This window comes from Schistocerca cancellata, chromosome 3, assembly GCF_023864275.1.
Source record: "Schistocerca cancellata isolate TAMUIC-IGC-003103 chromosome 3, iqSchCanc2.1, whole genome shotgun sequence".
Lineage (NCBI taxonomy): Eukaryota > Metazoa > Arthropoda > Insecta > Orthoptera > Acrididae > Schistocerca > Schistocerca cancellata.
In genome coordinates, this window is record NC_064628.1 from 162,164,135 (window position 1) to 162,179,293 (window position 15,159).

The 15,159-nt window shown below is 38.2% G+C and overlaps 1 protein-coding gene across 5 annotated transcripts in view; it reads left to right on the forward strand.

Moving 5' to 3' along the window:
• LOC126174781 (axotactin) overlaps positions 1-15,159 on the forward strand; it is a 567,513-nt gene that overhangs the window by 272,445 nt on the left and 279,909 nt on the right. For all 5 annotated transcript variants that reach the window (XR_007535484.1, XR_007535485.1, XM_049921127.1 and 2 more), the window contains exon 11: positions 7,471-7,780. Coding sequence is in view for 3 of the 5 variants with exons in the window: in XM_049921127.1 (XP_049777084.1) it covers positions 7,471-7,780 (310 nt within the window). In the remaining 2 variants the exon portion in view is untranslated. The remainder of the gene's footprint in view (positions 1-7,470; positions 7,781-15,159) is intronic.

Below are 15,159 nucleotides of genomic sequence, written 5' to 3' on the forward strand. Positions count from 1 at the left end.
TAGTTAGCATATTGCAGAGAAAATTATTTGCATAACAACTGCAAGCAAAACGGTTATTTTTCCAGGGAATATCCACATGAAACATTATACAGAAATGAGAAAAATGAAAACCTGGCCATAACGAATCAATTAAGTTTTAAACGTAAAAAAAGTCACCATTGGATTATTACTGCCAATATAAATGTCATAAATTTGCAACCTAATGTAGAAAACATTTGATACCAAAATTGTGTCACCATGCACCACATGACATTTAGGAGTGACTGGTTAATAAATTATGTGAAATTAAATCACTATACAAAGCATTGTTTGGTGAGGCTACTAAATTACAAGCAAATGGAGTGAGAGTGGAGAACAGTGGTCTGATGTAATTCTGGAGAATGTTTTATATCTACCAAATACAGTGCAATATCTATTTTATATTTTCATGCAGTCCAGACTAAAAAACGCAAAATTGAGGAAAATACAGAATTGAAGAAAAGGTTAAAACCCTCTAAATACATATGTAATTGGCATATATGATTAAAAATTGTAATTCTCTCCAATATGTTGTATAAAAATTAAAATTACAATACGTTTTTCATACAATAATTTGTTATAATGAATTTTATCAGTTAAAAATTCACAGATGTGTAGCAGCAAGTAAAAGCTTATGGAAAAATTGAAATTGGCATCTGGGTACAAGGCAATGAGCTATTTTCTGACAGGCTATGACCAAAAAATTTTGAGAGATCTTTTCTTTGTGTTCACTCAGAGAGTTAGCCAATATGAAGATCATAACTTGTGATTTGCCGTAGACTCTGCCCTCAGCAGGTTTGCTACATTCAAAATTTCCAAAGCATAACAGCATAAATGTTGGGTACTGTTTTTCAAAGAACAGAAGTTTACACATTTGGTGGGTTCTACTTAAATAAAATAATTACTGTAACTGTGATGTGATGAGGTGAACTACAGCAAAAAGGAATCAGTCAAGACAGAAATTTTCAGCAGCTACAAGCTAAAGTGTTTCCACCAATTTTGCAAAATATGTTAGGAGACACTGTAATTTTTATTTTATGCACTGTATATTACTGAAATAAAGTAACAAGAAAAAATATAAAATATCACAGCAGCTAAGTCGTTAAACCATAAACATAAATGTGGTCATTTGCTTAATGACAAGCTTTGTCACCATTACTGTTATTGTTTGATACTTTTGTTATGAGCTACATTTTATATACTCACCACTACTCGTATGCTGCATGCCATCAAAGTGTTATTTTAGGCTCGATAAGAGAAACACAGATGTGAAAAAATCAGTTTACTTCCCCAACTGAATTTTAAAGAAAGCTCAGGCACAACAATTTTGCTTCAAGCCATCTATCATTACTACCAGTCTTTATGATCTACAGAGTGTGGTGCAAAGTATAAATGTGAATAGTGTATGTAGTTGTTGTACCTGTATCACGTAAGATTTGAACACGAAAGTCTTGTGCTATTGCAAATTCTGTGTTCTATTTCCACACATCATCTCTGCCACAGCACATGATCTGCACAAAAAGTATATTTTCAGCACTTCACAAAATGCTTTTGCTCATACCTCCACTCATATAGTTGAAGAGTCACTCTCCCTCTCCACACAGTCAGCAGCTGAGCTTATTTTACATGTGTTAGTGTGGTGTGGTAGTTATACTGGCTGTTGTTTACGTAACAAGTCACCACCCAATAAGAGCTCACTAGCCAGAAACAGCTGATGTTTCCTTGATTCTGACTAACCATATTCTTTGAGATTCATATCATATAAAAGTTTGTTGGTGAGTACAGTATATCAGAAATACATGCAAAAATACGAGAGTGTATTATAAGTGACACAAGTAAAGATGGCAGCTGGGCCCCTTTGTCACATATTAGCTCAGTCCGGAATACTTTGCATCAACTGTCCTTTTTTTTTACATTACTGCCACAACCTAGCAACAGTTCTACCAAAATTGTGTGGTAAATCTAAACACTGCAAGTTGTGCAGGCAACACCGATCATGGATTACATCAGCATTTCCTCTCAGACATCTCCCCTCTCCACAACGGCCTAAAATTTTCCCTTAACTCTGCCACCACCCATGGTGTGAACTATCTGTCTATTGTGCCACTTATAACTTGTTCAGTCACATCAAATGTTAGTTGGAAGAAAATGAGACAAAGTCAAGTGGGATGTCGTGAAGAACATACAATTGAGGTAAACCCTACTAGGAAGAAACAAAAAATCAGGAAATTTTTAGCCTTGATCTTATGGGGATCACAGGGACTACAAATTTCTGGTGTGAAAAATGTGAAATTGGAGAATGTAAAATTCAAGTTCCACTGTATAAACTCTAATTTATTTTCTATCACTCAAGTCCTGAATAAAAGCTGCAAATACAAACATCTCAGTTTTCAGAACTGTTAACAGTCTGGAAACTGTAGCAATAGGCAGACACAAACAACAGCTATACAAAATGTTGTTTCATACAAAAGAATCTAACAAATGTATGACAGTTATCTCAATTGAAATGTTGCATGAAAAATTAAGACCTCGAAATGTTGTATATGTTAGACATGTACTAAATAGAAATGGCATTGATTATATTGATGATTGAAATGAATATGTATGTATTTATTGTATCTATGGCAAACATCACAAATCTCATCTAACAACTACTAAGGTTGCCGAAATTACTATGGAAGTAATTCATGTTGACTTCTATGAAATGAATCTCATATTGTTAAAATGAGCAATGTAATTTTCTATTGTTTAAAGATGATTTTTCCCATTTCTGAACTGTTTATTTTCTGACAATGAAAGCTGTTTCCAAATTAGAAATTTTAATGAAAGTGATAGAAAATCAGTTTGGGAATAAAGTAAAATATTTACTATCAGAAAATGGAGTCCCAATTGAGAATGCTCTCACTAAACAGCCTCTACATGAACTTGGAGTTTTTCATTTCAAGACACACCATCACAAATCAGATGAATTGAAAGAGAAATGTGCACAGTTGTCAAGTCAGCAGGATCATCAGCATATGCATCAAACCTGAATCATGAATGCATGAAATCCGTGGGCCGACCAATAGCTGAGCAGTCTTTACACTAAATCAAGTTGAAAGAAGCTCAATAAAAGGATGAAGTCGCACTGAATTGTGATTTTAACAGAAAATAGATCTTAATAAGTTGAGAAATTTTTATGTGATTGCTATGTTCTCTTTGAAGATCACAAAGAAAGAATTGAAAAGAAATCAATGAAAGGAACCTTTGTCAGATACAATTTGGGTTCACCGTGCTACAGAATCTACCTACCTGATGAGAGGGGCATTGTTATCTCTGATAATATCATATTTAATGAAAGATTTGGAAATGAAGATGAAGCTAGAGTAGTAAAGACTTTCACAGGAAAAGTGAAGGATGAAACAGGGTATCTAGAAGAAAATCAGGTATTTTATGATTCACTGTGGGGTGTCTCTGAACAATGCAGTATGTTATCTGATTATCTAACTTAAAATAGAGTCTTGCCACCAAAACTACATGACCAGTGAAACCTCACGGAACCTGTCAGATATGCAGGTTATGAAATGAAACCTGTGCAATGCAGTAATAATGCAAACTTTGGAATGATAGGCAAAGTTGAAGATATTTGTTTTTCAGATGCCTTGAAAGACAGAAACTGGTGTAAAACAATATCTGTTTACCACAAATTGCTAATAAAAGTGGAGTCTTGTATAATTTCTAAAGAATGTAAAACATTTAACCGGTTATGAAACTTCCTGGAAGATTAAAACTGTGTGCCAGACTGAGACCAGCAGAATTAAAGCTGTGAGGATGGGTCATGAGTCGTGCTTGGGTAGCTCATGCCCGCAAAAGGCAAAGGTCCCAAGTTCGGTGTCTCGGTCTGGCACACAGTTTTAATCTGCCAGGAAGTTTCATAGCAGCGCACACTCCACTTCAGAATGAAAATTTCATTCTTTAACCTGTTGCTGGATAGTGTGTACAAAACATGATGGACATTGTAGAACCAGATTAGTTACAAGAAGCCTTTAGTCCTGTAGTGCGTTATTAATCAATTAAAGTTTTGCAGCTACAAAGATCTACATGAATCAAGAGGATGGATTCAACAATGGTGCTGACCTAAAACAAGTTCCAACTGAAAAACAATTGTTGAACTATGAAATGGCATTATGATTTGTTAACACTGACAACAATCCTATCTTCAATCATGAAAGGAGCTGAAGAAATCAATTAAAATTTATGTCACAGCTGAGACTTGCACCCAGATCTCATATGCATGTATGCTAACCATTACACCACCATAGAACTGTAGCTAGCACACCGCTGCATGGGCTACCCTACTCCAGTGTCCTTCCTAACATGAACTTCAATTCAGAAGCATCATTATAGCATTGTTTACTGATGACGGGCTAATTATTCAAAGGAGAACAGATAGCATTACTGAAGCTTTTGACATGCTGAATCAGAAATTTGAAATAACATTTGACAGGATATTTTGAAATCAATTTTCTTACCTTGGAACGGAAATTAAAATAAGTTCACAGGGAATTTATGTAAATCAGTCAACATATACAAAGAAAATTTTAAGATATTTTAAGTTTGATGATTTAAATCCAGTTGCTACACCTATGGAGTGTGGAATGGTGATAGATGAAGAAAATGTTGTCAGTGATGAGCCATTGGAAAGGACTGAACCCTATCAAGAAGCTGTAGGGAGTCCATTGTACTTTGCAACAATATCTCATCTAGATATTAGTTTTGTTATTAATCCCTTAAGCAGATTTATTGGTAAGCTAACGTTTAATCACTGGAAAATGGTGAAACACATTTTCAGTATCTAAAAGGAACTATGAAGTACAGTATATTCTTTGATGGAGGCTCAACACTGCTTGCCTACGCTGATTCTGATTATGGAGATAATATCTCAACTAGATGCTCCACCAGCAGAGTTCTTATCACAGTAGGAGGACCCATTGCCTGGTATGCTTGCAAAAAATGTCTTGTGGCAACTTCAATGGATGAAGCAAAATACTGACCTCCAGTCAGCGATATTTGTTGAGTATGACACCTTGGATAAGAACTTGGAATTTCAGGTTTGGACCAACTGCCAGAACTGTGTGTTGACAATTGGGTTGCCATATGAATCTTGAAGAAAACCAATGATGGAAAAGTAACAATATACTGAAATTCCAGGAATATTCATTGAGCAACGTGTTGAAATGACTGGTAAATTAAAATATGTAGAAAGTTCTAGTCAACTTGCTGGTGTACTACAAAACCACTACCTCTTATAGTGTTTGAAGAATTGAGAAGAAAAATAATTAAGGAGGAGCATTGAGGGTTAATAATTTTCCTATGTTTTGCTGTTATATGTTGTGCAAGATGTTTATGTAAGTGTTCCATTTTTTTTAATAATGCTGTATTAATTACTCTTTGTTCAGTTAGTTATTTCTTTTCCAAGTGTGTTTTTGTGAATATGTTACATTAAAGACTACTCATTTAAACATTGCCAGATAGTTATTTATCATTACCAGAATTTATACAGAGGTCATATGTCAAACATCGTTTTCCATATCTGAAATGGGAAAGTGTGATAAACATATTTATGTATTTTGTTAATGTGTTTTGAAAAATATCAAAACTCCAGTACTTTTTTATGACTCTACACAATATTTCATGTTTTAAGAGTTAGATAAACACCTGTACCATCATTCAGAACAGCAGTGTCAGTAATGTGTAAAAATATCCAATTTTTCTAATACTGTTGATTATATCACAGTGATTTATTTTTTCATTATAAGAGCAATGGTTGACAATTCTTAAATCATGAACTGTTCCACAGGAACTCTCAAAAATTGCACCAGTTTGGACATACCATACTATGAACTTTATGTTTGAAAAACACACCAACAAGATACATAAACATATTCATCATACCTTCCCATTTCAAGTATAGAAAATGATGTTTGACATATGATCTTGTCTAGTGGACTAACATGCAGTACATTTGTCCATGAAATTCACTATGACTGCCTGGCAAGACTCCACTTGCATTTCAAAAGCAACATTTTTAATTTCTTCCTTTAACTCATGGATGTTTTAGGATTTATTGACATCCACAAGTGATTTAAAATAACCTCAAAGAAAAAATAGTCACAAGGGATTCAGTCAAATGATCTTGGTGACCATTGTTGGTCACCAATAACTGAAATTATGCAATCCAGAAATTGCTTATTTTAACAAGTCAGTTGTTTCACAGGCAGTGGGACAAGCATCACTGTCCTGCTGTAACCCCAACTCTTGAATGTCCATTCAAATGAAACAAGGTCACAGAACACTTCTCATCAACACATGGTACTGGATTCCATTGTTCTACCTCACCATCCTAAAGGTAAGGGCAAATGATGCCACCCATCCAAAACCACTAAACTATCATTTGCTGCAGGTGCATTTCCTTCTTTTGAACACTACAAGAATTTTCTGGGGGGTGGGGGGGTTTATGGGCGCTCAACATCGAGGTCATCAGCGCAAGAATTTTCTATCCTCAAATACAGCAGTTCTGTTTATTCACAAATCCATTTAAGTGGAAGTGCACTTTATCACTAAAGATAATGTGCCTTACAAAACTGTCATCTGCCGAGAAACCATTCAACAAAATGTCACATTTTCTTATTATCAGCTGCTGTGTTAACAACTTCAATAAAGGTAGCAGTGGAGATCACATCAGAGAATTTGCTGTACTGAAAACATCCAAAGCCCAATTCTTGGGAATGCAAAGAACCAATTTCTCTAGACTAATGCACTATCATGAACTACTGCAATGTTTTGCAAAGCTCAGCCAGAACGAGGGTGTCCAGAACTTTAACATTCATTACTGAATCTGTTTTATTGAACATTACAGTAAGTATGTGGACAATTGATTCATTCATACCTTTATTGCACCCTAAATAACTTTCCTCATTCTGATGAAATATTTTCCCTATTAGCACATACTGTGCATTAGCATACTGCTCCATTGTTAGACACACAATGAAGAAATCTGAGAACTTCAGATTGAAGAAACACTGGGAATGTTTATGGACACCAAAGTGATACACACAGTGTGGTCAAGTGATAAACAAACATATACTATGTATTTCAAAACCAGCACACTTTTTGGATGACCTTTTAATGTCTTTCTGTCAAAGATGTTAAAATGTGTCACTATTCAGAGAATTTAAGTACTGGTCAGCTACAGTATAAGAAAAACATCAAATTTCATGTTTTATTCTCCAACCAGCAATCTCTGCTAATAAAATGATTCCGCTAGTAGTAGTATTTCAGTTTTAGAAATTAAACAGTTAGATGGAGTTCCAAAGTGCCCATGAAACACTGATAAGAAGTTTAAATTATTTTCTTTATAATTATATGACATGAAGCTGGTTCTGATTTGTTTTATTCATCCTTCTTTTCCAGACCTACTTTGATGATTCAGCTCTCTTCTATGCTAGTGGTGAACCAGGCATTCATTACATTGCTGTCTCCATTAAGAACAGAGTTGTCCATATAGAGATAAATTTAGGAAATGAACCAATAATTACAACAATGGGTGATGATGTCACTGCGAACTATTGGAATAACCTCACTATAATTCATAATGAAAACCTTGTACGAATTTATTGTAACACTGAAGCAAAAGAATTTGAATTGTCTGGAACAAAGAATTACTTATATATAGACCCAGAGATTTATATTGGAGGGGGGCCAGAACTTCATAAGAAAACAGGTATGTGCCATCTGATAAAATAGAGATTTTAAATATTGATAATGGTAATTCCAGTATTAGGATAATAAATAAAACAATGAGGAAAGACACTCACTCACCTGCATGTGAATGAAGGGTTATGTATAGATGAGAAAGTCATACTGGCTTTTCAGATTTTGATATTTTTCTAATACACTTACAGTATTTACATCTCTCTCTCTCTCTCTCTCTCTCTCTCTCTCTCTCTCTCTCTCTCTCTCTCTCTCATAATATTACTTACTAGCTGTTCCCTGCCACACATTGCTGCAGTTCAGTCTGGTTAAATACAAAAGAAAGAAATGAGAAAGAATACATTTCTAATATATATAGGAACTGGATGTACATCTTAATCTCCTTCTCTTCCCTGTATCTGTCTGTATATATTCAGCAGTGGCAGCCGAAAACTTCTGGCATAGCCAATGGCCTTGTCAAGGAGGGCAGTGGAGTGGGCAGAGGTCAGCAATGATCTATGGCATGAGGATGCAGCAGGCAGTGGACACCACTGCATTAAAGATATATAATGTTTATTCACAGAACATACGGCCTGTAACTGTAAAAGTGTCATGATGATCACTCTCTTGGCAAAAGATTCAGGACTAGCCTCCATTTGGATCTCTGGGAGGGGCTGCTGAGGGGGAGATGATTATGAGAAAAAGATTGAATAACCAATGAAAGGATAACACTCTATGAGTCAGCACATAGAATGTCAGAAGCTTGAGCATGGTTTGGGAAAATAGAAAATCTGAAAAGGGAAATGCACATGTTCAATCTAGATGGGGGGGGGGGGGGGTGTCAGTGAAGTGAAATGGAATGAAAACAAGGATTTTTGATCAGATGAGCATAGGATAATATCAACAACAGCAGAAAGTGGTATAATGGGAGTAGGACTCATTATCAATAGCACGACTAGGCAGAGAACAAATTACTGTAAACAGTTCACTGATGGGATTGTTCTTATCACAATTGATAGCAAACCAACATCAGCAACAATAGTTCAGATATACATGCTTACATCACAAGCTGAAGATGAAGAGGTAGAGGAAGTATATGAGAATACTCAATGGGTAATTCATTATGTAAAGGGAAATGAAAATCTAATAGTCGTGGGGGACTGAAATGCAATTGTAGGGGAAGAAAAGTTTACAGGACAATATGGGCTTGTGACAATGAACAAGAGAGGGGAAAGACTAATTGAGTTCTGCAATTAATTTCAACTAGTAATATTGAGAACTCTGTTCAAGAACCACAAGAGGAGGAACTATACTTTGAAAAGCCCAGGAGATGCAGAAATATTTCAGTTAAATTATGTAATGCTCAGACAGAGATTCTGAAATCAGGTACTGGATTGTAAGGCATACCCAGGCGCAGATATAGACTCAAATCACAATTTAGTAGTGAGGAAAAGTAGGCTGAAGTTTAGGGGACTAGTCATGAAAAACCAGTGCCCAAAGAAGTGGATATGGAAGTACTAAGTAATGAAAGAGACACAATTGAAGTCCTGTGAGGCTGTAGAAGCTGTGATAATGAATAGCTCAGTAGGCAGTTCAGCGGAAGAGGAATGGACATCTCTAAAAATGGAAATCACAGAAGTTGGAAAGAAAAACATTGGTACAGGGAAGGTAACTATGAAGAAACAATGAGTAACAGCAGAAGTACTTCAGTTGATCGATGAAAGATGGAAGTACAAAAATGTTCATGGGAATTCAGGAATACAGAAATACAAGTCACTTAGGTTTGAAATAAATTGGAAGTGCAGAGAAGCTAAGGTGAAATGACTGAATGAAAACTGTGAAGAAGTCAGAAGGACTGACTCAGCATATAGAAAAGTCAAAACAATCTTTGGTGAAATTATAAGCTAGGGTAGTAACATCAAGAGTGCAAAGGGAATTCCACTGTTAAATACAGAGGAGAGACTGGACAGATGGAAAGAGTACACTGAATGCCTTTATGAGGAGGAAGACTTGTCTGATGGCATCATAGAAGAAGAAACGGGAGTTGAAAGGGAAGAGATAGGAGATTCAGATCTAGAATTAAAATTTAGAAGAAGTTGGGAGACTTACAGTCAAATAAGACAAAAAAAAATGGTTCAAATGGCTCTGAGCAATATGGGACTTAACATCTGAGGTCATCAGGCCCCTAGAACTTAGAACTACTTAAACCTAACTATCCTAAGGACATCACACACAACCGTGCCTGAGGCAGGATTCGAACCTGCGACCGTTGCGGTCGCGCGGTTCCAGACTGAAGCGCCTAGAACCGCTCGGCCACACCGGCCGGCCTCAAATAAGACAGAAGGGATAGATAACATTCCATTGTAATTTCTAAAATCATTGAAGGATTTGGCAACACAATGATTATTCAGGTTGGTGTGTAGTATGTATGAGACCATTATCAGATTTTTGAAAAAATTCCGAAGTTGGCGAGATCCAAGAAGTGCGAGAATTGTCGCACAGTCAGCTTAACAGCTCATGCATCCAAGTTGCTGACAAGAACAACGGAGAAGAAAATTGAGAATCTGTTAGATAACAATCAGTTTGGCTTTAGGAAAGGTAAAGTCACCAGAGAGGCAGTTCTAATGTTATGGCTGATAATGGAAGTGGGATTAAAGAAAAATCAAGACTCATTCATAGGATTTGTCAATGTGGAAAAAGCTTTTGACAGTGTCAAATGGTGCAAGATGCTCAAAATTCTGAGAAAAACAAGAGAGTATAGGGAACAATGGGTGACATACAACATGTATCAAAACCAAGAGAGTACAATAAGACTGGAACACCAAGAATGAAGTGCATGGATTAAAAAGGGTGTAAGACAGGGATGTAGTCTTTCATCCCTGCTGTTCAGTCAATACCTTGAAGAAGCAATGACTTAAATAAAAGGAAAGGTTCAAGAGAGGAATTAAAATTCAGCATGAAAGAATATCAGTGTTAAGATTCACTGAGACATTACTATCCTCAGTGTAAATGAAGTATTACACGAGCTGTTGAGTGGAATGAACAGTCTAACTGGTACAAGATGTGAATTGAGATTAAACCAAAGAAGGATGAATGTAATGAAAAGTAGCAGAAACACAACATTAGGATTGGCGATCACTAAGTAGACCAAGTTAAGGAATTCTGCTAACTAGACTGCAAAATAACCAATGACAGAGAGCAAGGAGAACATAAAAAGCAGATTAACAGTAGCAGAAACATCATTCCTGGCCAAGAGAAGTCTGCTAGTATCAAACATAGTCTTAATATGAGGAAGAAATTTCTGACAATGTATGTTTGGAGCACAGCGTTCTATGGCAGTGAGAATCGACTATAGGAAAACTGGAACATCAGAAAATCAAAGCATTTCAGATGTGACACTACAGAAGAATGTTGAAAATTAGATGGACTGATAAGGTAAGAATGAGGAGGTTCTCTGCAGAATCAGCGAGAAAACGAATGTGTCGAAAACACTGACAAGAAGAAGGGACAGGATGACAGGATAGGACACCTGTTTGAGTCATCAGAGAATAACTTCCATGGGAGCTGTAGAGGGTAAAAACTGTAGAGAAAGACAGAGATTGGAATACATCCAGGAAATAAGTGAGGACATAGATTGCAAATGCTAATCTGCAATGAAAAGGTTGGCACAGGAGACGAGTTCGTGGTGGGCCTCTTTCATTAGCATATTGTGTAAAAATTTAAAGTAAATCAGTCAAGCACTTTTCGAGATTTTTGCTAATAATATTTCCCCTTATTACATATTTATTTATTTATATGTGTGAAAATATGTACACTCCTGGAAATGGAAAAAAGAACACATTGACACCGGTGTGTCAGACCCACCATACTTGCTCCGGACACTGCGAGAGGGCTGTACAAGCAATGATCACACGCACGGCACAGCGGACACACCAGGAACCGCGATGTTGGCCGTCGAATGGCGCTAGCTGCGCAGCATTTGTGCACCGCCACCGTCAGTGTCAGCCAGTTTGCCGTGGCATACGGAGCTCCATCGCAGTCTTTAACACTGGTAGCATGCCGTGACAGCGTGGAAGTGAACCGTATGTGCAGTTGACGGACTTTGAGCGAGGGCGTATAGTGGGCATGCGGGAGGCCGGGTGGACGTACCGCCGAATTGCTCAACACGTGGGGCGTGAGGTCTCCACAGTACATCGATGTTTTTGCCAGTGGTCGGCGGAAGATGCACGTGCCCGTCGACCTGGGACCGGACCGCAGCGACGCACGGATGCACGCCAAGACCGTAGGATCTTACGCAGTGCCGTAGGGGACCGCACCGCCACTTTCCAGCAAATTAGGGACACTGTTGCTCCTGGGGTATCGGCGAGGACCATTCGCAACCATCTCCATGAAGCTGGGCTACGGTCCCGCACACCGTTAGGCCGTCTTCCGCTCACGCCCCAACATCGTGCAGCCCGCCTCCAGTGGTGTCGCAACAGGCGTGAATGGAGGGACGAATGGAGACGTGTCGTCTTCAGCGATGAGAGTCGCTTCTGCCTTGGTGCCAATGATGGTCGTATGCGTGTTTGGCGCCGTGTAGGTGAGCACCACAATCAGGACTGCATATGACCGAGGCACACAGGGCCAACACCCGGCATCATGGTGTGGGGAGCGATCTCCTACACTGGCCGTACACCACTGGTGATCGTCGAGGGGACACTAAATAGTGCATGGTACATCCAAACCGTCATCGAACCCATCGTTCTACCATTCCTAGACCGGCAAGGGAACTTGCTGTTCCAACAGGACAATGCACGTCCGCATGTATCCCGTGCCACCCAACATGCTCTAGAAGGTGTAAGTCAACTACTCTGGCCAGCAAGATCTCCGGATCTGTCCCCCATTGAGCATGTTTGGGACTGGATGAAGCGTCGTCTCACGCGGTCTGCACGTCCAGCACGAACGCTGGTCCAACTGAGGCGCCAGGTGGAAATGGCATGGCAAGCCATTCCACAGGACTACATCCAGCATCTCTACGATCGTCTCCATGGGAGAATAGCAGCCTGCATTGCTGCGAAGGGTGGATATACACTGTACTAGTGCCGACATTGTGCATGCTCTGTTGCCTGTGTCTATGTGCCTGTGGTTCTGTCAGTGTGATCATGTGATGTATCTGACCCCAGGAATGTGTCAATAAAGTTTCCCCTTCCTGGGACAATGAATTCACGGTGTTCTTATTTCAATTTCCAGGAGTGTATATAAAAATACATGCTTATTCAAATGTGACATTCTGTCAAAATTTTCTAAAGCAATCAATGAAGAACTTACAGAGCATTAAGATTTTGAACACACCAGCATTTAATTTTAATTTATGCAGATGTATGTGGGTGGTTTAATAGCCTGGCAAATTTCCATAAATGAATGGAACATTTTTGTTGCACCTTCCTGATGGGTAACCAAGGGTTATATAAAGAATTTCAACAATGTAGAGTGTACAGCTGATTGTTGACAGCCATCTGATTTGTTCAGTGTGCTGACTGTGATTGAAAGTGGAAAAGATCTAGTTTTGTGCTGTTACTAAACATTTTCATTTGAAGGGTTGGACTGCTGGAAAAATCAAAAGAGAATCAGATGAAGTCCATGTGGACTCTGCACTATAGTTGAAGACCATTTACTTTTGGATAGCACCAAAGATGAGGCTTGCTCTAGCTGTCCAATTAAGACCACCACAAAGGAAACTGTTGACAAAATCCAGCTAAGGTTGCTGAGACTGTAGGCATCTCAGCTGAGTGAGTGCACAATATTCTACACAGAGAACTGGCTATGAAGAAGCTGCATGCGATATGGGTACCGTGGTGGCTCACAGTCAACCATATCTGGCAGAACATTTCAACACACTGTCTGGCGATGTTTAATCACAACCCACAAGACTTTTTGTGCCGATTTGTGACTGTTCATGAAACCTGAATCAATAACTACAAATCAGCGTCAAAATGTTGGTCATAACAATGGACAAAGGGTTGTGAAAGGGCACCAAAGAAGGCAAAGACCATTTTGTCAGTTGCTAAGGAGATGACCACTGTTTTTGGGTTCCCAAGGAATAATACTTGTAGATTATGTGGAAAAAGTCAGAACTATTACTGGACCCTCCTATGCTTCATTGTTGGATTGTCTGAAACCCATGTTGGCTGAAAAAAGATCAAAATTGGCATGCAAAAAAGTGCTCTTTCACCAGCATAATGCACCATCTCACACATCAGCGATGATAATGGCAAAAGTGGCTAAATTGGGCTTTGAATTCCATATCTCTGTGACACACTTCCATGGATTGAACAAACCTATGACCATTCATGCTGCCCTTCTTTGTATACATTCTGTATCCCCTGTTAGTCCTATTTGGTATGGGTCCCACACACTTGAACAATATTCCAGAACCAGTCACACAAGTGATTTGTAAGCAGTCTCATTTGTAGACTGATAGCACTTCTGCAGTATTCTGCCAAAAAACCGAAGACTACCATCTACTTTACCCACAACTGAGCCTATATTATCATTCAATTTCACATCCCTACAAGGTGTTACACCCATGTATTTGTATGATTTGGCCAATTCCAACACAAACTCATTGATATTGTAGTCATTTGTTTTGTGAAGTGCATAATTTTACATTTCTGAACATCTGAAGCAAGTTGTCAATCTTTGCACCACTTTGAAATGTTATTATATCTGACTGAATATTTATGCAGCTTCTTTCAGATAGTACGTCATTGTAGATAGCAGCAGCATCTGCAGAAAGCCTGATAATTGTTGTTGTTGTGGTCTTCAGTCCAGAGACTGGTTTGATGCAGCTCTCCATGCTACTCTATCCTGTGCAAGCTTCTTCATCTCCCAGTACCTACTGCAACCTACATCCTTCTGAATCTGTTTAGTGTATTCATCTCTTGGTCTCCCTCTACAATTTTTATCCTCCACACTTCCCTCCAATACTAAATTGGTAATCCCTTGATGTCTCAGAATATGCCCTACCAACCAATCCCTTCTTCTTGTCAAGTTGTGCCACAAACTCCTCTGCTCTCCAATTCTATTCAATACCTCCTCATTAGTTATGTGATCTACCCATCTAATCTTCAGCATTCTTCTGTAACACCACATTTCAAAAGCTTCTATTCTCTTCTTGTCTAAACTATTTATCATCCACATTTCACTTCCATACAAATCTACACTCTACATATACTTTCAGAAACGACTTCCTGACACTTAAATCTATACTCGATGTTAACAAATTTCTCTTCTTCAGAAATGCTTTCCTTGCCATTGCCAGTCTACATTTTATATCCTCTCATCTTTGACCATCATCATTTATTTTGCTCCCCAAATAGCAAAACTCATTTACTACGTTAAGCATCTCATTTCCTAATCTTATATCTGCAG